This window comes from Scophthalmus maximus, chromosome 17, assembly GCF_022379125.1.
Source record: "Scophthalmus maximus strain ysfricsl-2021 chromosome 17, ASM2237912v1, whole genome shotgun sequence".
NCBI classification, from domain to species: domain Eukaryota; kingdom Metazoa; phylum Chordata; class Actinopteri; order Pleuronectiformes; family Scophthalmidae; genus Scophthalmus; species Scophthalmus maximus.
The window spans coordinates 19,497,415-19,524,000 of NC_061531.1; the positions used below are offsets into that span (position 1 = coordinate 19,497,415).

A 26,586-nucleotide genomic window follows, 5' to 3' on the forward strand; every position below is an offset into this window, starting at 1 on the left:
AAAAATCTGACAAGTTGTTTTTCCTTCAAATTCAAGATACGGATTGAAATTCCTCCTCGTTCAAACAGAATTCCCTTGTTCGAGTCAGACGAGCAGCTTTTTGATGTCGCGTGTTGGGAAATTACTTTGTGACAAAGTTTTATCTTGAGTAACCAAATAGCTGAACTTGTTTGTCACGTATATTTTCAGACATTCACACGAGCTGCTGCTTTGCGAGTCACGAGGTCACGACTCCACCTCGATGGAAATAGTCGTCGGAGCAATGACGTTGCTCGTCTGCGTCACACCGCTACCGTCATTTTTTTATTTATGTTTTATTTTACCTTTATTTTACCAGGTAAGATCAATTTAGAACAGTTTCTCATTTACAATGATGACAAGGCAAGTGGCCCCAGCAGAAGTAAGACCAAAAAAAAAAAAAGTACACATGAATCCAAGACACAACCAATGAGGAAGAGACCGACTTGCGAACCTGTGGCGGCACAAGGACGATGTTTATCACCTCACCTACTGAAATAACCTGGCCGCCAGAGACGGATGTGAAACTGTTGCCCTGGAAGCAAGCACCTTTTTTAATGAAGTGTTCGGGCAGGGCAGGTCACGGCGGATGAGCGTTAGAGAGTTTGTAATGTAATTGAAGATAATGGAAGAAACATTTCTTTTCTGATAGTTTCGTCTTTTTCGTGGAATCGTGCCGATCAGGAAGTCGTTGACACCTGGGGATCAGCTGGACACTTCATAGTCTTGTAATTGGCCGATTCATCTTAGGAGGCGTTGTGGTGATAAACCCAGATTGTATCTGGGATGATTTGAGAAAGTCTGGACAGTGAAAAAAGTTGTTTTGAAATATGATTCCAATTGGATGAATAAATGATATATTCTCATAAACACCAGAGCACTGCGCAGAGAGCGAATACCACACGAGCTAATGAAAGAGATCGGTCTTTAGACAGTTTTCTCCGCAGACAGAGACGAAGTGATAGTGAGTGAGCCGACGATGTAAAACGCTCGATCACCTTTGGATTTTCAGAAGTATCAACCCACGTGACGTCACCAGTCGGTTTGTGAGCTGCCGTTTGGAAGCATCGAGTTTAGCATTTTCATCAGCACCATCTTGTTTTTTTTGTGCCCGGACGTAGAATTGAGGGGAGGTTATGTGTGCGATCGAGAACACGGTATGAATGAGCTTGTCCATTGGTTCACCGCTTACCACCTCTTACCACCAGTTACGGTTGTGGTTGTGGTTAGGGTTCGTTGTCGTTGTACACTAACATCAAACGACAACTTCCTTCGAACGTATCAGAACGACAGCACTGCAATATAAAAGTCACAACATCTACGGCGCTTCTTTCTCTTTCCCGCCACATTTTAATATCTGCCACTGTCTGAGGACAAAGGGAAAACTCCGGAGCTGGTTTTCAAACCGCCATTAAAACGACGACGAAGAAGAATGAGTGTTCAACCAATCCCGTTGCGATCCTGTAGCTGGTTGTGGCCCGAGAACACAACCTCAACCAGAGCTCAATGGGGGTGTGGTTCATCCACTGCAACCATGCACCAATTGGGCGGACCAGCAGTCATTCACGCTGTATCCACGCTACGGGGATTTAAAACGTCAGCTCACAAACCAACAGACTCGACTGGGGACTCTGTGTTGTTGACACGAGGCCTCTCTCCTCTCAGAGCCTCTGTGATTCATTCCTGCTTCTACCGACGTCAAAACGTCTGTCTGGGTTTATTCTGCAGTGGAAAAGGTCGAACGCTCACGTAACGTCGTCCCATTACAGGGTTGACGCCTGCGGCTGCACCTGAGGCCTCTTTCTCCCGCTCTCCTCTTTTTATTGCCTCCTTCCCTCTTTATTGTTTTGCGTTCTCTCGCCTGTTTCCTTATCTTTACCGCCGCCGCCCCCTCGCTCTCCTTCTCCTCCCCGGATCACAATCCTCCTCACTATCGCTGCAGCGCAGCTCCGCTGAAACCGAGTCAAACATGCAAATGAACCTGCAGTTTTCCTTCTCTGAGCCAAGTCTCATTGTGTAAGAAGCAGAAGAACATTTATTAGGAGCTGCAGATCAGATCGTGAACCTCATCGTCATGATTCAGTGGCTCATGTCGGTGTCTGTTTGACTTCCTGTTATGACACATCACAATATGTTGCTGCAGGTTACACCTATATATCGATGCCCTCTGACGTAACAATGAAGGAGAGTCGCTATTTCTGTTCTCGACAAATTGATTCTGAGCGATCGCCTCGTTTGATATTGAATTAATGTTCGTTTGGTGGAAGCCTTAGCCTCCATTAGCGTCGTTTCGTGAAACAGCATCAATCGACCTTATGTAAAATTGTCTCGGGAAAATGAAAAGTCAAATTCAGAAGCGCACTCGCTTTAGCACGAACCTCCGCCAAGGTCCAACAGTCCCTTTAAATGCAATCAAGCCTCAGGACTCAGTTTTTCTAAATATGATACGATTATTCCATGCATGGGAAATTGGTGAATTGTTAGAAAGAAAAAAATCCTGGCCAATCAGATCAGAGTGGGCTTCATTGTGAGGGAGCGGCCTTAAAGAGACAGGAGCTTAAAACAAGTGTTTCAGGCAGAAACAGGTAGCCTGGAATTTAAACAATTTTTTTTTTTTAATTGGTGTTTTCTAAGTAATAAGTGTCATAACATGAATTAAAAATTGTCTGAATACATTGGTTCAGAGATTAAACCATGTATTTCAAAAAATAGTGGAGGTTATCTGAGGGCCCTCACACTTCAAATTAGTCCACCCATCACGACTCAGCACGAGAATCTGTCGGCTAATCCACTCACCAGTGACGTTGGAAATGTCTTCTGCCAAGAAAGTAAAGTCTGGATCCCAGAAGAGAGAAGAGAGAAAAGAAAGAGAGGAACAAACTAACTGTTATTTAATTTCCTTCAACAAAAAGGTGAGCTAGCTATTAGCAAATGCCTACTACAGGAGCTAGCTAGCTGAGATCGACACAGCTGCTGTTGCTAGCTAGCGAGCTAACTGTAACTTTTGAGTTAGCTAGTTACTATTAGAACACACACAGTATCATGAATTAATCAGCATCATAGCTGCGGGGGGGCCACAGAGACTAGAAAGTCCAACAAGTGAGTCTTTTACTAGTTAGCTAGTGGAGGAACCTGACGTCTGAGATCAAGGATAATGGAATATTTGCTCAAACGGCCTGCCATACTCTGGGTCAGTCGACATGCTGGTGGGAGAACCAGTGAGATCAGCGCTCGGCTGTAGTTGCGTTGCTGAACATGCAGAGTCGCCTGATGATTTCCTCTGCAGCTCCGCTGCACTCGGGTGGTTTTCTTCCCTCCTCGGTTTGGTTTTGCTCGACGCAGACTGAGTTTGCTTTTGTCGGACCGACGTTGAGACGAGGAGTGAAAAGGCTTCGTCACGTGCACATCTGCACTTCTCCATCTTTTGTTCTGCTGCATAAGAATACGCTTGGATATGTTTCTTTTTCAATGTGACATTGAATAAGACTCAGTCGTACCTTTTAGTTCCTGAGTGTTGGGTCAATTTCAGCAGACGCTGCTCATTACGCCTCCATTACGGCTTTCGTGAGCTTACTGGGGCATAATTATGTGACCGACAGAAGATCTGGGTGTTCATTCCCTTTTATAATACAATGATGATAACCAAGTTTCATCTGTATAGCACCTTTAAAAACTGGGTTAACAAAGATATTTGACAGACAGAGGATACTTAGTTACACTATAAAACATGTACAAAATAAGATCAAGAGAGTAAAACATCACGTAAAAACAGTAAATCCAAATCAAAAGATTGAGAACAACAAAAAGAAAAGGAGGACATTGTTAAAGCTAATCAATACAAATAATCAAATAAAATAGTCAAATGAAATGAAATAAATCCCAAACTCCAGATCCGTTGAGCTCTAGCTTTGTGTCTTTCAGCGGTTGTTTTGGTTTGTTCGTTTTTCCTTTTGCATCTTTACAGTTTTTTGCGACGTCTCCTTCCTGAAACACTCGACGCGGTCGTCGTGGTTTCGTGTCACTCTCTGGGATGGGGCTCGTAGTCGCCATAGTTACCACTCATAAAACCACAACTTACCACTTCCACTGACGGACAGAGCCAAGATAGATTTTATTCTTTCATTGAAAAATGAACAGAGGCCGATTTTCTCCGCTTGTTTATTTCAACAGATTCTTACCACAGGGACATTCATGCAAAACTTCTGGAGAAAAACAAAACGGACAGAGATTTCTGAAACGTTTTAATCCCTAAAAAAATCGATTTTCCTTCAGGTCTCACATCATCTGTCTTATGAATTATACAGCACAATAAATGAATAAAAGATTGACAGGGCAGTAAAACGTTAGCTCACATCCGCAAAGACAGAATTGAAACTTTATCGTACTTTCGATTCAGTTTTGCCATATTTCATGGTGAAGATATTTCCAGGACTCGTCTGTATTTCTGTTCACTGTTGACGAGTAGTTTATTAACCATGCAAGAGGGAATATTGAGGATTGTTTGTGGTCAATCTGTAAGTGTTTCTCCACTGTGATTGTAGGTGGTCGTGTACGTTTGAGTTCGTTCATCACCTGACAAACGGTTTCACACTCGAGAGGACTTGTTAAGATAAGTAAGAAGAAACTCAATTATCACTATTTGCATTTTTGTATCGTTGTTTGCTTCTGTACAGTGAGTTCAGGGGTCACGGGTAAAACATGGAAAGGACATTTTGTGTGAGAAATGTTCTACAGACATCTACGTTCATGGGAGACGACGACAACAACAACACAATGGTGAATATTCTACAGTTAAAATGTTGCCGTGTGAAAAACCAGCAGCCGCAGTTTTCTTCTTTTTTTTTTTTTTTAAGGAATTCTAATTTTCATTATTTAGAATTTAAATTTCTCTTGGAGAGAATAAAAATCTGGCTTCAGATGTTTCAATAAATCATAAATATATGTATCGACATGAATAATAAATAATTTAACTCACACTTCACAGTAACACATCTACCAAACGTGAGGATGGTGCACGACAGTAAAACACAACACGTCACATTCTTCCTTTTGCTTCACATTATTTTTCTTCCAAACATTTGAATATATTGCTCGTGGATCGTGTTTTTTTAGTTTTTCTTCTTTACACTTTGTCCCGTGAGTTCACGTCTTGTATAATTTTCCGTGACGTAAGTAAACGCCTCACGCGGGACACGAGGCCGCGGGCCGGTCACTTCCTCAGAGTTCGTCTTCACCGGAAATGATCGAATCGGCAGCGAAGCTACAACGTCGTGACGTTCGGACGCCAACGAACGGTGGCGTCGCGTTTCTCCTCTGTCCCTCGCGGCAGCAGGTCGCCCGTCGAGCGGCGTCGGCCGCCTCTACACGCAGATCTCGATGGACGTGGCCACCAGCATGCGTCCTCCTCGCTCGTTGTTCTCCCTGTTGACGCGCTCGTAGCTGCCGGTGGACGACGGCGAGCTGTTGGTGGACGCGGACGAGTAGTGGGTGTCCATCATGACGCTCCCCTTCGCCGCCGCGCAGGCCGGCGACAAGCTCTGATGCTTCAGTCTGTCCACCAGGACGTCTTCTTCAGACGAGGACGAGCTCATGTCCAGCGGAGGAGCGCCGCCCGCCGGTCCTCCGCTGCTGCTGTTCCCGTTCTGCGTGTCCAACATCCAGCAGTGGTTGAAGTGGCTGAAGACTTCTTTGACGGAGCAGCGGCGCTCCTGCTCCACGGAGAGGAGCCGCCGAAACATCCGTAGAGCTTCGTCGGTGAAGCGGCGCCACTGCGACGGCACCGTGCCCGTGCGGCGACGCTGCCAGCGGACAAACTCCTCGTAGAAGGCGTCGCTGGGCATGGCCTTCTCCCAGGGGAAGTTCCCCGTCAGCATGCAGAAGAGCAGCACGCCGAACGCCCACACGTCCGTGCTGGCGTCCACGCAGAAGCCCTCGTGTCGCGAGGCGTCGCACAGCTCGGGCGCCGTGTACGGGATGGTGCCGCTCACGCGCTTCACCGGAGAGCCGGCCCGCCGCGTCATGCCGAAGTCCGACAGCTTGACCTTCCTGCACTCTCTGTCGAAGATGAGGATGTTCTCCGGCTTGATGTCCCTGTGGACCAGCTTCTTACAGTGCAGGTAGTCCAGGCCGATGGCCACCTGGTGGACGCAGCGCTTCGCCACGGCCTCGGGGAGTCCCACCTGAACACAGAGGCGGGACGGTTAGGACCAACCAACGGGAAGTGTCGAGGAAAAACCAGATGTCCGGACGGGGTTTTTCTTTAAAGGTTCCCTGGGGAGTTTTTGACCACTAGTGGCGCTAAAGAGCCGGGTTTTAATTTGTCTCGTTTGTACTTGAGTCTGGCGATCAAGCTAGCATCATTAGAGAATCTGACAGCAAACCTCCTACGTGACAAATGACAACAAAGCACAATTAAAAACATATGACAGCGTCTGATGAGACTCAACTCTAAATTCCCTAGTGTTCCATTTATAAGCAGTTTAATTATATTAATAATAAATGGCTCATAAAACAGTTTGACGTAGTCGTAAGCAGATGAATGTGTTTATTAATGTTTCTAAACGTCAACTAACGTTGTAAAACTATTTCTTGATCAGAAAAGTTACAGTTGTTGACAAAAAAATGTAAGAAAATTAATAAACACTGACAAACTTGTCACAGTGTGTTATGAACCATTTATAATATGTTTGCATGCAGCTTATGGATTGTGGGAATGTTGTTATGCATGGAACGATATTGGATTAAAATGATACCTTTGGGTATTTTGGATTCGATACATTCATTTTTAAACCAGATGACGTAATTAAAGCAGCAGCTGAAGACGAAAAAACATGATGGAAATATGACGTTTCTGTTTCAGAGGAGCGTCACAATCGTGTCACCGCTCCCAACTGAATTAAAAAGCAGGTTAGTAAATGTGGTTGTAAAAACGACAACTCTTTCGATTTGCAACCTGGTCGGACGACATGTCGGACGACATGTCGGACTTCCTGCGTTGACTTCCGGTCTCACCTGCGGCGGGATGATGTCGAACAGGTCTCCGGCCGGAGCGAACTCCTGGGCGAAGACGTAGTAGTCGTCGGTCTCGAAGGCGATGCCGTACATGTTGATGATGAAGGGGCAGGGCGACAGGTACAGGGAGATGCTGTACTCGCGCAGGAAGCTCTTGAGCTTCGTCGTCTTCTTCCTCAGAAACTTCAGGGCCATCTTCGTGCCTGGGGGGAAACAACGCAGCGCTCACGTGGCGTCAGCTCTCGCTCCTTATGTCTCTTCCTACACTATGAAGGCGTTTGGTGATTTGTTTCACTGCATGCGAGTTAATTACAATCATAGAAAATGTCATGAATAATTAAAGTTTCCAATGTCAGCAAATTAAGTCCTGATTGCCCCCCCCCCCCCCCCCCCCCCCTGCAGATTCATTCTGTAAGTATTTCCAACCCTGTGCCGGAGGTTCGCACAGCGAAATGCTGTTTGGAGCAGAGAAGAGTCTGGTTCTCCTCTGAAGTCAATCATTTCACTTGACACGTGTTTATCCGTGTGGAGCGGTAACGAGGCGCGACTCCCCTCGACAGCCTCCTACTGGCCCAGAACCAGAGGGGACAGATCTTCCCGGGACTAATCTGAGGCCCCGGAGAAAGAAAATACCGCGGACGATAAACCTGGAGCGCCGTCACGTCTGCTTCCCCGAGTGTCAGCGAGAGACGAGAGGAGACACTTCTCCGATATCACCTCATCAGCTCTGCAAAGCTCGGTGCTTTTTACTGCCTCTTCAGGGAAGGTCACGGGGGGGGGGGGGGGGGGGGGGGGGGTTAAAGCCCTGATTCGACATGTTGACGGGACGTTCGGAAATACTGTTTTATCTGACCAATGTGGATTTTTAGGGGGCAAATGCAGAAACCGACATTATGCTGCGTTCACACCAGACGCAGACCTCAACCAATTACAAGTAGGAGCTACTTAGAAAAAATCAAATTATTTTCTGGCGAGGTTTCATTTTTTCAAGCAGTGGATTCTTGATTTCAAGCAGAAGCCAGATTAACATCCCGTTGACGTCCAGCATTTCATTACAGAACTCTGGAGCTGAAAACGTGAGTTGATTATTGAAGAAGACGATTGACAGAAAATGTTTTCACTTATTAATCATCGAGTCTTTTGTTTTGAGCAAAAATGCAGGAAAAATGACTTTTACAGCTTTTCTAGATTTTTCTAGAACCACACTAGTTGGGGTTGTTGTTGGTCAGTTTTTTAAAAAAGTCTTTTGAATATGGTTCCACCACTGATTTACAAATAACTAGATGGATGAATAATCATGAGCTGCAGAACCAGTTATTACCTCTGATTTTGTGGACGACCAGGTCCACTTTCCCGTACGTGCCCTTCCCCAGTTCGCGGACGACCTCATAGTATTTGTTGATGTCCAGCCTCTCCAGGTTCTGTGCAGCGATCAGCTGGAGTTCCTCCAGGATGTCGACGGAGGCGCGGGAGCCGTGGGGCGACGAGTTCATTCTGGAGGAGGGGCGGGGCCGAGGGCGGGTCTGGAGACGGACGTTCCTGTAGAACAGGAAGGAAAAGAAGGGTTCACCATGTGGAGCAGTTTACACCCACGTCCCCTTTTTCACACATGAGCAGAACACACTGATTGGGTTGCACACACACACACACACACATATGAATCGTTATCACCATCAGGGGGAAATGAGAACGATTTGAGTCCAGGCCAAATTAACGGTTATATAACCTTTGATTCGACCACAGGTCTCACTGCTGCCTCGTTTTATTCTTGTTGGTTCGTCCAACCATGAAAACCTTGACATGTGCGTACGTATGCATTATGAACAGGTTCACACTTTCTCTCTCTACGCTCGTACATGCTCTTGCGTCGTATCAAAGAGTCTTGGGGATGAAAGAAGTCCCAACCGGCTCTTAATTAGAAGCATCTTCTGCTTCGCTGCAGCTCCTCAGTTCTCCGTCTCTGGGTGTCGGTGTCGCGGCTGCTCCCCAGAGGACGAGCCCACGTTCGAGATGAGAACCGTCTCATGCTCCCCAGAGGCGGAGGTGACGATCTGCCGTGTTAATGATCGATCACTCATCTACAGCCAGGTGTCGTTCCTGTCATGACCGCTGGTTGATCAAGTTTTCAATTGCTCCTACGAGACAAAACGCCTTCTGTAACCTCAACCCTTGATTTCTCTACAGTAAAAATGGACCAATTACAATCGATTTTGGTCAAAAGGAACTGGAACAAAGTTAGGAACTTTCAAATGGAGTACCCCAGGGTTCAATTCTTGGGCCTCTTCCAATCCGTCAGCTGTATGTTAGTTTCACTTATAACTTTGACATGTACGCATGCAATATGTTCAATTTCTATCTCTCAACTTTATATAATCTTGGGTTTATGCAAATATGGAGTGGAAAACCTGGAAACTACATATTAATTTGCTTTTTGTTGCTTGGCGATTTTCTGGAAATTTTGTTAAAATTTTTCCTACAGTTGGACGGAAACTTAAAAAAAGTTGAAAAAACATATTTTATCAAAGCTTTTTCAATGCTCAAAATCAACAAGGATTAAATATCATTTGGAGGGTTGATACTAAAAATAATGAGATCGTACACTTTTACATAAATACACATCAAATTTTGACCTTGAAGCGATTAATTAAAAAAAGAATCCCCAAAGCATAATGGGAAGAGTTTTTCTGAAAGTCAGACAAAGTAGGATTATATACATTATTATACAATTATAATAGCAGTCTCAAAATCCATTAAAATCTTTCAAAAGGAAAATTCAAAGAAAAACTGTCCTGTGATGATGCGGTGACGGTACAATAGACCAAAATATTCTGAAGATGTAATTACATGTTTTGACTTCATTTAAAGCCTGGTCCAATTTTCTAGTCACAGAACATGGACATAACTAAAGATGTCACTACATTTTTTTCTCTCCTTCACAGTGAGAAGCTTTTATTTCCAAGCTGACTTCTACTGCAAAGCAACATTCCCTCAGGTTTCCTCCAAAAAAAAGTCAGTGAATCAATTTGCAGCTTGTGCAGAAAAACGCTGCCCGAGATTTGACTGGAACAAAAAGGCGTGGGTCAGATTGTTCCTGTGAGTTTTCCAGTTAGTGTTGGGGATAGATTTTTAAGATCATAGCAGGTGTTAATAAATCTATTCACGTCCGCGGACCAATCGCTGATCTGCTGCCAGGAGACAGAACGTACCTGGTGACTCACACGAACAGACGCTCGGCTGCTCACCGGACCAAAAAACTCCGGCAGAGCAACGGAGGAGCTGCCGTTTGCATGTTCTGGAAAAACAGCAGTCGAGGCCTGAACGTTTTCTCTAACTGACGTTAAAACGACGTGTGACTGTCGATACAATAAGACAAACCTGACAGAAGTGCTGAGTAACAGTTGAATGGGCATCGAGCACTGCAGGAGAAAAAACAACCAACAGCCTCTGTCACCTCATTTGTGCTGAGGCCAAGATCGAACACCAGTACCCAATTAATCATCTGTTACGTTAAATCAATACGTCACCCGACAGGAAAAATACTTGATGAACACGTGCGAACGTCTTAAACAACATTTGGCTCCATAAACGAGTTCCACAACGTTCCAGAGAGACGAGGAAGTAGAGACACTGAAATATCTCAACGATCACTGAAGGGATTGACAACATGAAGCCAATGCGTTAGTGTCTGACACCTGTATTCTCTGGAATGACCAGCAGAGGGCGACTCACGGCGACTCGGTTCTACGTCCGGTTGCAAAGAAAATCCACATGGCGCTGGTTCAAAATGGGAAACTCGAGGCTTCGAACGGCCCCAGTTGTACAGAACGTTCCTAAAATTCTCAAAGGCCGAACAAAATAATCTGTTTCCTGCAAAGTCAACAATTAAAGTTGCCCAGTAAAATGTTGCCTCACGTTGCTTCGGTCCATCATTAATTCCTGTACCAGACTTTTCAGGCCCTTTAGCTTCATCCCTCTCGTCCTCACCTCCTCAAGTCGGCGCCAGTGAACTCAACATTATTCCGACTCCACTCACTGACGCAAAACCCGAACCAGTGGGATTATTTCTGCCCGGCGAGCAGCTCGCTCCGCTAGAAATGTTTGCAGAAGTAAAACTTCCACCCTGCCGACCAGACGCAGCGCCGGCTGGCCGAGTCCTGCGGCGCTCACGGAGCTGTGGAGCACATCAAAAGCGGGCCGGGCTTTGAGCGGCCTGGGCCCACAGCGTCTGCAAACACTGGGGCTTTGTGCCCGCACGCTCGGCGGCACATCGCCGGGCCGCTGCCTTAATGCGGATCTGCTGCTGTGACCTGTGATGCTACGGTCGGTAACGTTGGCCTCTTTAATCTCTGCCTCTCTTTCTTCTTCTTCTTCTTCTTCTTCTGACCTTGTGTCCGCTGCGCTGCTGTGTGCACATGTACCGGCAGACATCTTCACCTCCCACAACAGAAGGATTAATCTCTGACTGATGACTAACTGCAGATGCGTCTGTGTCTGCTGTGATTCAGAAGAATGAGATTCTGATCGTCGCATCAACGGGGATTGTGTGATGGGATTTCAATCAAAGATTATCAAGAACTGGAACGAACATTCAAACAACAGTTACTCACTGATCGACAAGCGCAACACAAATGTACAACGTGAGACGATACATTCGCGTCTAGTTGCGTCTTTGCATCGACTTCGTGTTTAATTTCTTCGTGCGACATTTGCGCCGCATTTGTTGCGAACGCAGCATCCCCGTGGCTGTAGTGGTTTCTGAAGCTGATCCAAAAACATGACCTGGCCAATCACAAGGGAGCGTGTCAGCTGACCTATCAGAGCAGCCTGGGCTGTTTTAGGAGGCGGGGCCGAGGGCTAAAACAAAGCCCCCTTTCAGGCTACGTCCACACTCCGTATGAATTAGGTTTAACGTCCAAATAATAAGGACGATCCTCCATTTTCGTGAACTCTGGCTTCTCAAACTCGTCGACCTCCGCCGCCGACCGACACCAGACGCACCGAAGACGTGCGACCGGCGATTCCTCTTCCGGTTTTCATCCGTTTTCGGACGAGCGTCCCCGGAGGTTGGCTCCACCTCATGTAACGATAATTATCTCATTCAAACATTGGTTCTTTCTTGCAGGTCATTGTGCATGTATGAAAACAGAGTTATGGAAATGTGCCTGTGAATATTACACACTGTAGCTTTAAGCTTGAGAAGTGACTGAAACAAATAATCAACAGTTTTCAACAAATCAATCAATCAATCGACAAAAAAACTAAAATTTAAGCTGCAACACAAAGACATGAAGAGTAAATGAGCTGTGATCAACACAATGTGATGAGGCAGGCAGCACCGGGGGCGTGCACGTGCTGCATGGATCAATATATTTACAAATGTCAACAGATGACAATAGACGTTCACTGATCACACACACACACACACACACACACACACACACACACAATAGAGTCACAGCAGCTCCATTGTTCCGCTCAGTCAGTGTTTGTTTGGTCACATGGGGCAACTTTTTGGGGGGATTTTAAGAGAATCTGAGTTATGATTTTTCATTAATCTATAATAAATTAAATCATAAAAAATAAATATGATATGAAACAGTGTGACGGGCTCGTGAACACACCACAGATCCAACTGCTGCAGCATCAGCAGCCGTGAAGCAGAATCTGAGGGTCAATAGATAAAAACACAACTGGAGACAGAAAATAATAATAATACAAAAAATAATAACAATAATAATATAATAACAGGGTCGATTGACTATTAATGAATGAATGACTAATGAATCAGTTTGTCTCTTACCTTTCACAATGTGCTGCAGCAGCATCGATCCATCCACACACCTGAGTCTTCAGCTCGTACCCTTTAAACTATGATTATGATTATGATGATTATTATGATGATGATGATGATGTTGACATTAGATCCTCGGAGGTGCAGGAGAAGCTGAGGAGTCTGAATCCTCCGCTCGGTCTATTGTCTCCGCACTCCGCCGCCGGCCCCGCCCACCGCCGCTGGCGTCCAATCAGAGCGCGGCGGTACACCACTCTCTGCGACGACGACGCGTTCAGGTACAGTTGGTTCTTTCTTTACAACCCCCGGCTAATGGTTGATGCTCCTTCGTGTTAATAATCAGTAATAAGACATTTGAAAGCACTTGCACTGTGGCCCCGTGTGAAACTGGATAGTGCCTCTTTCCTCCCACGTCCGTGAACGCAGCACGAGAGAGTGTCCGCACAGCTCGTTCCCGGTGAAACGTTCAGGGTCAGATCGAGAGAAGGTGTGAACCGACAAGTCACCTTGTGATTTATGTATTATAAAAATAATTTAAAAAATATGATTGTGTCCAGTGGTGAATAAAGAGCAGCCAGAGAACCTGCAGAGAGAAATCAACCTGCTGACAATTACTTTTTACTAAATTACTATTTTGGAATTTTTTGTTCTTGTCAAACAAATCAAACTCAAATATCGTGAAAGGAAAATCTAAATCAGACACAGCCTCTGAAGCTGCAACTTGTGATCGGAAGGATTTTATGAAATGAACAACATGAGTCACAAACAAAAATGTTCACGAAGCAAATTAGAACAAATGTTCCAGCGACCAAAACTCGCGCGAGTAGTGAAATTCCGTGTCCGTTGTGAACGCAACATTCAGAGTCAAATAAACTATTAAAGCTCCTGTGCATTGGGGCATGGATACAGACAGTGTGATTGACAGCTGGTATCGTCCAATGGGTGCAGGTCGTAGGTGGGCGTGTCCTCGAGCTTCTCCAAATATGGTTTGGTGCCAAACTCGACCGATCGGCAGTTCAGTGTTCAACGTCGCGGTGGGTTCGTTATAAAGTTTTTAAAAAAATGATGGAGACAAAATAAGAAATACTACCAGGTCAAAGGTCAGGGGAAAAATTTGTCATCAGAAACTGACGTGTGCAGAACAAAGAGCAGAGCAGCTTCATCGATCCGCAGATATTTGGTTATTCCGAGATCGTTCCTCTTTCTGGAAACACGATCATTTGAATTCACCGCGACAGGATGAGTCTGCAGGGGGCGGACGAGTCGAGGTCCAGGACGAAGGAAAACTCTGAATATTTATCTGTTTAACCGCTGGATTCATCCCAGAGTTGATTCTTCAGTCGCAACGACAGTTCAATGTGCAGAGTGGGTTCATCACCATGACGAGTCTGAGAAGCTCCTTTAAAAAAACACTGACTATCTGACAACACGTTAAATCAGAGCGGGAGGTAAAACCTCAGAGGAGGAAGAGGAAGAGGAGGAGGAGGAGGAGGAGGAGGAGGAGGAGGAAGAGGAAGAGGAGGAGGAGGAAGAGGAGGAGGAGGAGGAGGAAGAGGAAGAGGAGGAGGAGGATGACAAGGAGGAGGACGACAAGGAGGAAGAGGAAGAGGAGGAGGACGAGGAGGAAGAGGAGGAGGACGAGGAGGAGGAGGAAGAAGAGGAGGAAGAGGAGGAGGAGGAAGAGGCAGAGGAGGAGGACGACAAGGAGGAGGAGGAGGAAGAAGAGGAGGAGGACGAGGAGGAGGAGGAGGAGAGGGAGCAGTGACTCTGGCATTTGCGTATTTCTCCGGGGAAAAGTGTGTGTGATTACAGGACAGTGTGTGTGTGTGTGTGTGTGTGTGTGTGTGTGTGTGTGTGTGTGTGTGTGTGTGTGTGTGTGTGTGTGTGATGACACATACAGGAGCAAAGGAACAGTTCAGCGTTCCTGAGAGTGTGATGAAGTGTATCAATATATCAATACAAAATCAATATAAAGATTAGAAATCAAGAGTAGAGCGACGCAACAACGTCATTCGTTTCACATGCTTGAGTTGAAATATTCGAACGTTTGAGTAGAAATATTCAAACTCAAGCGAAGTATTCGTGTGATACGATGTCGTTGTACGGTGGCCCTGAAGTGCAAATCACAACGGCAAACCACAGCACACCAACACAATGTGATTGCCGTTGACATCCTCCCGACGTCCGACAGGACGGGGGATATTTGCAGGTTGTGTTGACTCTGTCCAGTAACGCGTCACGTGTTAAAGTGCAGCACCAGTGATCCCACCTGAGGATTTGTCCTCGCTCGCACCGAACAGCTGGGACTCCTTCAATCAAGGTTACGGCAGCAATCTCCCACAATGCCCCTGGGCCGACCTCCAGTGTGTGTGTTTTTTAATCTGGTGCGGAGTCGGACACGTCAGCCGGAGCATCTCTTCAGATAAACACACTCCAACCATCCCAGTGAGCGTCGACGAGCCGGAGCCGAGGGAACGGATCCGCTGTTCTGTAATCACAGATTAAAATCTATGAGTTGGTAATTAATCCTGAGGCCTGGAGCTGCAGCGGCTGATCGACTGTGTTGTCGTTGTCATGATGGTAGAAGGTTCATCCAGAATCCTGCTGCGGCAGAATCACAGAAGAAAAACACAAAGTTAACGTGCGAAGCTGCTTCCTGCTCGTTTATGTCTCTGAATGAATAAATAATAATTTAAATAAATAAGTGGGATGGAAGCGAGCGAGGGCAGCGACGTCGGGGAGGAAAGTGTTTTCCCTCCGGACACGTGTCCACACGTTGTGTGTTGTTGTGAGTTGTTGTTGTGTGTGTTGTTGTTGTTGTTGTTGTGTTCTGTGTTGTTGTTGTTGTGTTCTGTGTTTTGTTGTTGTATTGTGTGTTGTGTTGTTTTGTTGTGTGTTGTGTGTGTTGTTGTTGTGTGTTGTGTTGTTTTGTTGTGTGTTGTGTGTGTTGTTGTTGTTGTGTTCTGTGTTTTGTTGTGTTGTGTGTTTTGTTGTTGTGTTGTGTGTTGTGTGTTGTTGTTGTGTGTTGTGTCTGCTGCACGTGGTGGCTGCTTTATCTGTCTGCTTGGTTTAAAAGAGAGACAGATGCCACGCGGCAGATGTTCACGGTGACCTGATCCAAACACCCGTCACCTGTTCTGCTCTCTGTCCCTTTGTATCTGTACATCAGGGACAGGAGGGGGAGGATGAAGAGGAGGAGGAGGAGGAGGAGGATGAAGAGGATGAAGAGGATGAAGAGGAGGAGGAGGAGGAAGAGGAAGAGGAGGAGGAGGATGAAGAGGAGGAGGAGGACGAGGAGGAAGAGGAGGATGAAGAGGAGGAGGACGAGGAGGAAGAGGAGGAGCTGGAGGATGAAGAGGAGGAGGTGGAGGATGAAGAGGAGGATGAAGAGGAGGAGGAGGATGAGGTAAGAGCAGTTCTCTGAATCCTCTCTCCATTTTCCAGTCAGCCTCTACTGTAAGTGAGAATCGCAAATGCCCACAAATTTTTTTGCTCCAGACATTTTCCAGAACTGACATTTTTTTCGCTTTGCAGCCTCACGTTTCACATTTCAACCAGCGCCATGTTGGTTCTTTCGAAACCGGACTTGGAATTGGGGGTGTGGCCTGACTGAGAGCTGGAGACTGAACCATAAACTCCTCAGAAAAACGTTTTCCTGACGTTATAGATCAAGTGAGCAGTAGAGTCACGTTCTCATAGAGTCGCCCTCTGCTGGTCAGGACACAGAAGACAGGCTTCACACACCCGACCTGGTGTCTACGTCCTATGGATCAGTGATCCACACTCAATTTAATGATCATATTTTAGTTTTATGATACTTGTATGTATGTTGCACATTTGGCCTTGGACGGAACACTGGGGGATTAGGTTAGTTAGCTTGTTAGCTGGACACGCTAACATTTGCAGGAGATCTGCGATGATCAGTTGACCGAACAGGGAAATGCATCACCTCATGGTTTTACATCTGGCGTGTCACCTGCACATTTGAACCGTTTACACAAACAAAAGTCCCGGTGCAGTTGAGGGGTTTTCTGGCATCACGCCGGAGGATTTCTGGGCAGCGAAGGTGAAACTCTCCTCTCTCCGACCTCTCAGGCTGCCGGGGGCGAGGATGAGAAGGAAGAAGAAATGTCAGTGGACTGATCATCGCCGCTCGGCAGGATCCATGATCCCGGTGAGAGAAATCTGGTTGAACCGGATTCACGAGGAAAGAAAAGTACTGTCATTAGTCTCAGTGTCAGGAATAATTCATCCCTTTGTCGCCACAGCTGCAGGCGGTAATTTATGCAGAGACATAATGACCATCGTGAAATTCACCGGCTGCTAAACAACACAGGGAGAAGATTTACATCCATTTACATCACGGACGAGAGAAAATCTTCTTCTTCTTCTTCTTCTTCTTTGTTTGTTGAAGATGATTATTCTGGATAAGAACTCATCTGTCTCATCTGTAACCTCCCTCCATAAAGAGATATTATCTTCAGTCAATGATCTAATAAAGTCTGATGAATATGTCCCGCTTCATATTAGTGCATTTATCAAAAAGTGAAGCTTTTCCTACTAATTTAAATGATAATTTAAAAACTGTTTTGACTTTTATTTGACAAGAAGAAATCATTTATTTAGTCAACGACTTTGATCTCGACAAAGTTTTGTTCAGACGTTCGTGACGATGAATCCAACTGACGTTGGTGAACCAATGACATCGTGGCTCGATGACACGTCTCCACTTCCTCCCGTTGCCCAAAAAATTGAAGGCAGAATTTCTTGGATACGGGCGCCGCCATCTTGTGCTCGTGTCGACGTTTGGAGTCATTCTGTTCCTCCTCCAACTCATACGACGAACTGTGTCGCGTGGGGTAATAAGGACCTCAAATAGCGCCCTCTGCTGGCGGCAGGAGATAAGACACAAATACTTTTCCTGACTCAGAGCATCGTGAGCTTCTCACAGTCGGGGTTCGTTGTCGTCGCAGACTGAGGCGAGCGTCAAAATGAAGAATATATTGGTTTAAAAAACAAATCATCACTACATGTTTATAACGTCGACGTAGATTCTGCTCACCAGTCCAGCCACGCAGGGACGACAGCGCCCAGCGACCCTGGACAACAACTCTTCACTGCAACTCAAAAACTGAGGAGAATATCAACGAGCTGCAGCTCAGAAGCTTTTTAAAATTTGAAGGAAGAATATCGGAACAGTCGTGTCATAAAAAAACGTCTTGCAAATACAAGCCTCTGGTTTCCATTTGGTTTCATTAACATGCGAACATGCATATTCTAGTGCTTCATCAAAAGGAAGAGGAAACTGTGTCACGGCAGCATGAAATTCAAATCAACTCCAGAGAAAATTGCATAAAAAAACCAGAAAATGGCGAAAATTTAGTTATGAAAAAAACAAACTATTTCAGCACATTTTAAATGAAAAAATAGTCTCATAGTTTTATAAGAATAAAGAAATGTAGACTAATGGATCATCATCTTGTTTGAGAATAAGCAGAAAAGAAACAAGACGTAACACGACTGAAAATATAAACATATGAATTTATTTACAGATCATATGTTTTATATCATATTAAGTATCTCCAAATTTTCTTATTTTTATTCCTTTCTTGTTTTCTTAGCTCTTGATATTTTAAACCAACATTTGTATCTCACAATTCTGGTATTTTTGCTTTCAGACATTTTTCATATCCTCGTCTCTGTTTTCTGGAACTTCCATAGATCAAAGATTATTATTATTTATGTAAAAACTCTGACGTAACTCTGCATCGTCCCTGGTTTTCACACGCTGGGACATCAGATGGAAATGTCTCCAGATGAAAACAGGAACGTTGACGGAATGTTCTCAACACATTGTGTTTGGAAAATGATGCAGAAATCAAAACGCTGAGAAACAAGAATTAGTGCATCAGTGATGCACTTTTCATGATGCTTGTGATGAATTTGTCCATATTGAGTTATGTATGTACAGTATTTTGGTTCATTTTTTAAAACCTTCTGTATCGTCTCATGTAAAAGTCACTGAAAAGAAAATAGACTGAAGGAAAATAGAACTGAGTCATTTTCACCGACACAAACATTGTAAGAATAATAAGATCATTTGGTTTATGAAACAGTTTCTCTGATTCCACATCAGTGTCGCTGCCACCTAGTGGACACACCAGCTTTATCGCCACTCCCCGTTACCATGGCAACTGGTCAACACAGTGATTCGACTCCAGACCAGAGCAGAAACAACTTTAATTATTGAAGGTAAGATTATTATTACAATCATTATTATTATCAGAAATATCTGGAGGAACTCATTGGTTTATGTACAGTTAGTTATTTTGTGACTCAATAAACACATTTCTGACAAAAAAATAAAAATAGGGAGATTGTTTTTCCTCTGATACAGTTTTGAATTGTTCTACGTTACTTTTGATTCAACTGAGTCAAACTTTATGTTCACGTTGACATGAAAAGTGATTTAAAACAAACTGAATCTGTTGAATCTTTTTTTTTATTAATAAAGGAACAAAACCATTCTTCTCCTCTTTAGTTCCCTTTTACTCCAGCAGAGGGCGCCGCAACACAAGTATTATAGATTTAACTCTCCTGCAAGAAAGAAAAAAATATGACTTTAATATCAAAATATTATATGAGATCAAATTATTCATCTTAAAAGATTATTAAATATTATTTACAACGTTTATTTTACTTTTGAGAAAATCCAATGATATTTAAACTCTCCCAAGACCTGCACGTTCTCAGAACATATCAGAGGTAAATAATAAATATGTATTGTTTCAACATTTATGCGACGAATCAAGATTTGAAAGAAAAGGTAAAAACACCGATTTAAATCAAACTCTTAATCAAACAATTGATTTATTAAAACAATAATCATTAAAAGTCATTTCTGCTGCTATACTTTGTTTTAAATCATTTTAAATTGAATATGTGTTTTTAGAAAATGTCTGAACACTTTATTTAACCATTTTCTGACTTTTTAGAGACTAAGCGTTTATTAAATCACATTATTTTTTAAATGATGAAAATATTCCTTCATACCCAACAATGTTTAAAATACTTCTAAAAAGCTCCACTTGTACGACAGTAACTCTCACAGGGGCCTGTGCTTTTCATGTTTGGTTATTCAAGTACTATTATGATTAAAACATTGATCGGGATATTAAACTTGTCGAAGGATTCGTCAACTCTTCTTCCAGAGTTTTCCATCAGTCCGTGTGAGCGACTGTCGGAATGTGTTCTTGAGTCTCGTGTTGCATCAGTGCACACGTTGGCACCCGGAGTAATAAAATGTCAGCCCCCGTCCTCGGCCCCCACCCGGCCCCCCACATACCAGCAGCGCACCTGTGCTCCTCCGTCCCAAGGAGGAGCGCTTGGTGAAAACCTGAAATCTATTTGAAGTGATCGGACTGTTGCAGGAGAATGAATGTGCACGAGACTCAGGGACTTTACAACAGGAAACAAGTGTCACGGGCTTTTTCTCTCAGAGGAAACAGGTCAAAACAGTTGCGTTCAAAGTGTTTTGGACGTTAAATTTCTGCACATTTCAAGTTATACTTCTGCGTACGAGCACAAACTGCACCATCACTTCATTTTCAATCTCCACAAGTTGGTAGATAAATATTCTGAGAATGTCCATCTTTTGTCCACCATGTTTCTTGGGGTATATTGTCCTTCAACTTTTTATTGTGTAATTGTTTGTGTGCGGTGACTTTATGGACCAATTGTGTCTTTTCATGGTCGTCTCTTTGGGGCCGGTGTCTCTTTTGTCTCCTTCTTTCTGTTTGCGGTCGCTTTGTGTTTATTTTCTGCGTCTTTACGGACGTACTGTGTCTCTCGGTGGTCATGTTGCATTTCTTTACTTTAGTTTTATGACACTTTGTGGTCATTTTAAATCCCTTTCACAAGTCTTTTTGTGTCTCTTTGTACTTGTTTTGCGTCCATGTTCCACGACTCCTAAACAAGAAAGTTCATACAGGGCCTCTGACCCCTGACCCCTAAGCCCACTATGCTGATTAGGTTATATCTAGCCACTCGTTAACACAGGTACTGTACTTTTCAGGAAGTAAAATATATGTCAGTGCGCTGATGCATTTACAGTTATATTCATTTGGAAAGTGCGGGTATAAACATGGTCAATCAATTAAAATGCGAATTGTTTACGAGTCAGATATTGTCTGAGACCTGCAGTTTGAACAGAAGCACTTCAAACTGTTGAAGTGTAAGAGCTGTGTTCTTCAATACAGCACCACGTTCATTTTGTACATTATGGTCCAAATCAAACTAAGCAAAGTTCTACTTGACTCACAAGCCAACGGGTGACGTCACGCTGAGCGGCCACTTGCCTCCCACCAGGTCCGTCTCCAGTCCAACACGTACCTCGGTCTCCAGACGGGATTTCCTGTCTGATTCTGAAGGCGGGGCTCGGTCTCAGGAATCCTCTTCCCAGCCCCGACACTGGGACGTGGACTGGGACCCAGGAGGCCATGTGGGACAGTCACCGGCCTCGTGCCTGACTGGTCACCGTGCCTTGGTTTCCTGCCTTCATTGTTCTCGATGAGCAGGAAGGATGAGCCATCGCGAAACCATCAGGGCTATTCCTTCTGGCTGTCACTCAGCTGCAGGAATGAGGCAGAGCTGCAGTTGAGCAGCATTAATCACTCAACTGGATCATAAACCAGAGCATCTGCCTCAACTTTTCACAGATAAACAGAAAGTAAAAACTAAACAAAAAAACCCACTTCAAATAAACCGTGTTCAGGTTCAGTCCTATAATTTAGTCCGATGATTCCCAACCAGCACGTGACGTACATCTATGAAACGAGTAGAAATGAAGTACTGAAAATAAAAAATTGAATCAAAAGAATATTCCACTCCATTGAAACTCTACCAAGTGAGCAGAGTATTTTAAATAAAAGTAGTTACATAGTTACTTTACTCATTTAAATACTAAAGAATTAAAAAAGCATATTATAAAAGATTCAACAGCTGCGGAGCCGGTATTATCCAGAAAAGTAACAGTTATGCTAAATAGAAAGAAAGGTCAAATACAGTGGGTTAGCTAAACGTAGATAAAAGTAAAACAGTTTTAAAAGTTTGCTAGTGGATGAATGTTGAAATACTAAAAGTAATGTAAGAAAAGTAATTGGAAAATAGATAATAATGATTACAGCTGTGAGCGTTAGCTAAACACAATATAAACAGGTGGAGCAGTGAGCTAAAAGTTAGCCAGATCAAATTGTAGTTAGCTAGGCTACAACTTTTAGTAGCTAAAATTACTTATAGTTGAAAACATTAACTAAAGACTTTAGATAAACAGTTGAAGTAGTTATGAACAGTTTATTAGCTAGATAAAGTTGATGGATAAACTCTTTAGACTAAATATTGGTTGAAATAGACAACTAAGGTTGGTGACAGTTGAAATTGTTAGCTACAGTTGAAGCAGGAGCTAAAAGTAACAGACAAATTGTTAAGTAGGGTCAAATTGTAGTTGGCTAAAAGTAGGCTACAACTTGAAATAGCTAAAACTGATTACAGTTGAAACCATTAACTAAAGATAAACAGTTAAAGCTGTAAGCAGTTTATCAGCTAGATAAAGCTAATGGATGAACTTATTTACCTAAATAATGGTTGAAATAAACAACTAAAGCTGGCGACAGATGAAATCGTTAGCTAGCTAAAAGTAATGTGAAGTTATGGCTAAAAGAAGCTAACAGCTTCAATAGAGTTATGGTTTGATGATGACATTTTATGAGATGAACCATCACCGTACTAACTTTTAGTCTGGTTTTGCCATATTTGTTTCCCTATTTTGTTTTTTCTTCCCTTTCCAGTAGGACTTGGAAGGGAAGACTTGTCTAACTCTTTGTAATTGATGTCGGACGACTGATACTTTGACCTCATCAACTTCATTATCTCCTGTAAACACAGAACTGCTGCCTTCCTGGTCCTAACATGCCAACCAACACCAAAAAGAAAAAGCAGCGGCTGCGAAAACCTGCCAAAGACAAGCGGACGAAGAAAAACCAAGTACGAGAATCCACAAAGTATCACATTTTTAAAGGGATATTTGAGGATAAATAAAATCTGGTTTGAAAGGAATCATTTTCTTGATGCAAAACCCAGAGTGTTTCGATCACGTATAAACTCTATAAAACATTTTCATAGGTTTCCATGGAGAAATCCTGCGAGGCCTTCAGGTCCAACAGGTCGGAGTTTGAGGGTTTTCTGGATCAGATGACTCAGTGGTTTTCTGATCATCAGCAACAGGTTGATCAGCACTTCAGTCTCGAGGACAAAGACCAAAGTGGATCCGTCAACCTGAAGGATTTCGAGCTTGGTAATCCATCTTCTCTCTACAACACCATCATCCCCAAATCTGTGGGAAACGAGTTACCATATTTCCTGGGATTGTAGGCCAAAGATCTGTCAGGACTGAGGTTGAAAACTCAGTTCACGCCTCTTTGACTGTCAGATAAAGATAATCTTGGAAGGAAACAAGAGATTAGAAGGAGATATGTGAGTCAGTGTTGAACCGAACGCCACAGTGTGGTCGTGTTGAAGTATACTGTGAATCAGACTTTTGATAAAGGAAGCAGTGGCTCATTTCCCCTCACAGATAAGAGCAGCTGGCTCTGGGGAAGCTGAACCAGGACAATGTTCCCTTTTGTCCGTCAAACTTCAGACGCACCGAGAAAACTGGACTTTTGTCCTGAAAGACGTTTGAGGAAGCTCAGACCTGTGCGACAATGAACTGCAGCTCTGGGGTCCAGACTGGGCAAAGTGAACATAAACTAAACATCTTTGCTTTTAATCAAACGGTTGATTAACAAATAAATGCAGGACAACTTAAAAAAGTAATTTTTTAAACAGCTACAATTGATTACAGTTGGAATCATTAGCTCAACAAGTAGTGAATGTAATAGTATAAAACCGTTTAGCTAGCTATAACTAAGGATTAATGGTTTAGCTAAAATAGTAAAATAAAAAATACATAAAAGTAATGTTTGAAATAGACAACAAAAACTAATGAATGAAATCGTTAGCAACAAACCGTTGAAAGCGTTAGCTAAACAAGTAGTGATGTTAGTAGTAGCAGCAGTTATACTAAATAAAGAGTTTAGCTAGCTAGAACTAATGGATAAATAGTATAAAATAATAAAATATAAAAGTAATGGTAGAAGTCGACAACTAAACGTTTGAAATCATTAGCAACAAATCGTTGAAACGGTTAGCCAATGAGCTAATCAGATTTTTGTAAATGTATGTTTCAGGCAAGAGTTTAAATGTGGTTTCAAAGGTTTTCCTATCATTAAAATATTGATTTGAAATGTCGAAGTTGGTTATGAGACATGTCAGACGTGTGAAAAGCTCTGACGTCACCGACCCTCGTGTCTTGTGGTTGCAGGTCTGACGACCTTGAGCGCCCCCTGTCAGCAGTTGCAGCTCCGCCTGCTGACCGAGCTGCTGAAAACCAACGACAACAACACGATCAGTTACCAAGACTTAAAGAGACAGTTACAGAGATTAAGGTAAAACTTAACTTTTACTTTGAATATATATATATATATATATTGTTGTTATTAATTAACTGAGGTGTGTGTTCTGCTCCGGTTCACAGCAGCACAGAGGTCGACGTCTCCAGTTCGAAACGCCGTGATGATCAGCTGTTAAACCCTGACAAAGACAGGTACCTCGTACACAATCACAAATTAAAAACAATGACATTTTTGATTTATAATCATAATTAATTTGGTCCATAGAACAACTGAAAACAGTTGTCTGATGTCAAGGGCGACTTTATAGTTGTCACTTTTTCATAATCACTTACCAAATGAGTTGCCAATCAACCATTTTTCAATCAACTCATTGATTATTTAACCGTTTGTTGCAGCTCAACAAATATATTTTTTTCTGTTGCTTTCCCATTAATTATCTGACAACCACTTGGATTTATCTCTTGACCCAGCGGAGGGGCCCAGACCCCTCGGCTGGAAAACCTTTGAATCAAGTAAAGGGACTGACGTCTGAAATTCACAAAATCTCAAAAGTAAATTGCAGGAACAGCAACATGGTGTAAAATAAACCGAGGCCACAAGGCGAGACAGACGTCAAAAAAACAATGTCCCCAAACAGACTCCGTCGTCTCCGTGCTGCGGCAGCGGTCGAGCCTCCATGTCGGAGGTTAACCAGTCGAGAGTTGTTTCTGACCTTCAGCTATCGGCAGTAAATCGCCTCACAGCTCCAGGAGGCTCGTCGACCCAGCAGCTTGGCAAACACAGGAGACCTCGCTGCGACCTCCGACAGGTGGCGTCGCCGCATTCTGATCTGGCTGCTGGAGGTAATTGTTTTTTTTAGTGCGTGTGTGTCGCTGCAGGAGCTGCCACGTGGGGTTCAGTGTCTCGCTGGAGTTTGTTAGAGCAACTAAAGGAAAAGACTCCAACTTTAATGACCTGATGAAGAAAATAAACCTTCTACCTCTAGACCGCTGGAGGTAGAAGTCGTAGTGAACTTCTTGGGCCCTCTGGCGTGAATCATTGTTACATACTGTATGTTTTATTGAATATAAGATCGCGTTGTGTTCAGGTACTGGTTCAAAAGATGCTGTTATTGAAAACACAAACCTGATTCTTCATGATGTGAACCTGTCGCCAACACTCAGGTTCGTCCGTCTGAGCGTCCGACTGATCCCCTTCGACCTCTGCGACGACCATCCCGCCAACTTCCAGGTGGTTTTGTCGAGCAGCTGCAGAGTTGTCCGTCTGATCGGGATGATCCGGGAGCGGGTCGGGATCCAGACCTCCCGGCTGGAGGTGTTCCGGAGCAGAGCGCCCACCGACGACGAGGCCCGCCTCCCCCCGGAGCGCTCCCTGGAGGAGTGTGGCTTCGGAGGAGGCCCGGAGAAGACTCCCCCAGAGGAAACCTTGTACTACGACTACAGACTGGAGCTCACCGACTGTCCCGTTCTCAACTGTGACCACTACTTCAGGTCCACACCGGACTCGCTGCCAGGACGACTGGACCCTGTCGATGAGTGACACAACAGTCTGGTGTTTTTGGTTTGTCTTTGGTTTGAAACTCCTCAACAACTTCTGTTTGTTTTTCCATATAATTCAGTGCACACGTTCATTGTTCCCAGAGGATTAATCCTAAGTAGTTTTCAAATGCATGCAGTCGAATCATGCAGTCGTAGACCGTGTCTTTATTTCAAGGAGCTCAACGTCGAGGAGATTACTCGTCGTTGCACAGATCAACAGGTGGTCAGTGCATGTCGTCCCCAAAAACCCCGTCTAAGAATAACGTCATCATCTCACTCACAGAATGGCTGTCTCCATGGCAACACTCTGTCTCTGTCTGAGAGTGTGCTATATTTACCGCAGCGCGTCTTGCGAGATGTAACAAAACTCTGAGACTGTGACGCTCTGTCAACGTTTGTGTTTACTCGCGTGACTTGTCAGTGAAGTATTATTGTATCTTTTGAATTTTAAAAAAAGTACGCCATGTTATGTCTCTTTCATTTTACTTTAATACGTCTTTACTATCCGTGATCTTCCTCTCGCTCTGGAAAGAGTTTTTATTTACTCATGTCTATAGCTGTAAAACTATGTTTGATTAATTCGTTCTGAGCTCAGATTAGTTTCTAATTTGTATATGTATTAGCGGGAGTTACGAAATAAAGAGAAGTCAGAGGAATAGAACTCTGATACGTCACACAAGTAGGTCCTTTGACATGTGAATATCATCATCGTTGTGGT

General features: G+C 43.8%; 2 protein-coding genes across 3 annotated transcripts; one reads left to right on the forward strand and one right to left on the reverse strand.

Moving 5' to 3' along the window:
• Positions 1–4,845: 4,845 nt before the first annotated feature.
• unm_sa1261 (un-named sa1261) lies at positions 4,846–13,109 on the reverse strand. Its single transcript, XM_035615890.2, has 4 exons — positions 12,830–13,109; positions 8,351–8,568; positions 7,030–7,232; positions 4,846–6,197 (listed from the first exon to the last, which is right to left on the reverse strand). Exons 2-4 carry the CDS (start codon positions 8,520–8,522, stop codon positions 5,379–5,381), a joined length of 1,194 nt encoding a protein of 397 aa, XP_035471783.2. The 5' UTR covers positions 8,523–8,568; positions 12,830–13,109; the 3' UTR covers positions 4,846–5,378.
• Positions 13,110–18,936: 5,827 nt separating this feature from the next.
• LOC118289171 lies at positions 18,937–26,573 on the forward strand. Of its 2 annotated transcripts, none has more exons than XM_035615964.2 (6): positions 18,937–19,072; positions 22,763–22,861; positions 23,000–23,171; positions 24,240–24,363; positions 24,453–24,521; positions 25,494–26,573. In XM_035615964.2, the coding sequence occupies exons 2-6, from the start codon at positions 22,787–22,789 to the stop codon at positions 25,867–25,869; spliced, it is 816 nt and encodes a 271-aa protein (XP_035471857.2). In that variant the 5' UTR covers positions 18,937–19,072; positions 22,763–22,786; the 3' UTR covers positions 25,870–26,573. The 2 variants fall into 2 exon arrangements, with proteins under 2 accessions (XP_035471857.2, XP_035471858.2); XM_035615965.2 differs by having other exon boundaries at positions 24,456–24,521.
• Positions 26,574–26,586: the final 13 nt, after the last annotated feature.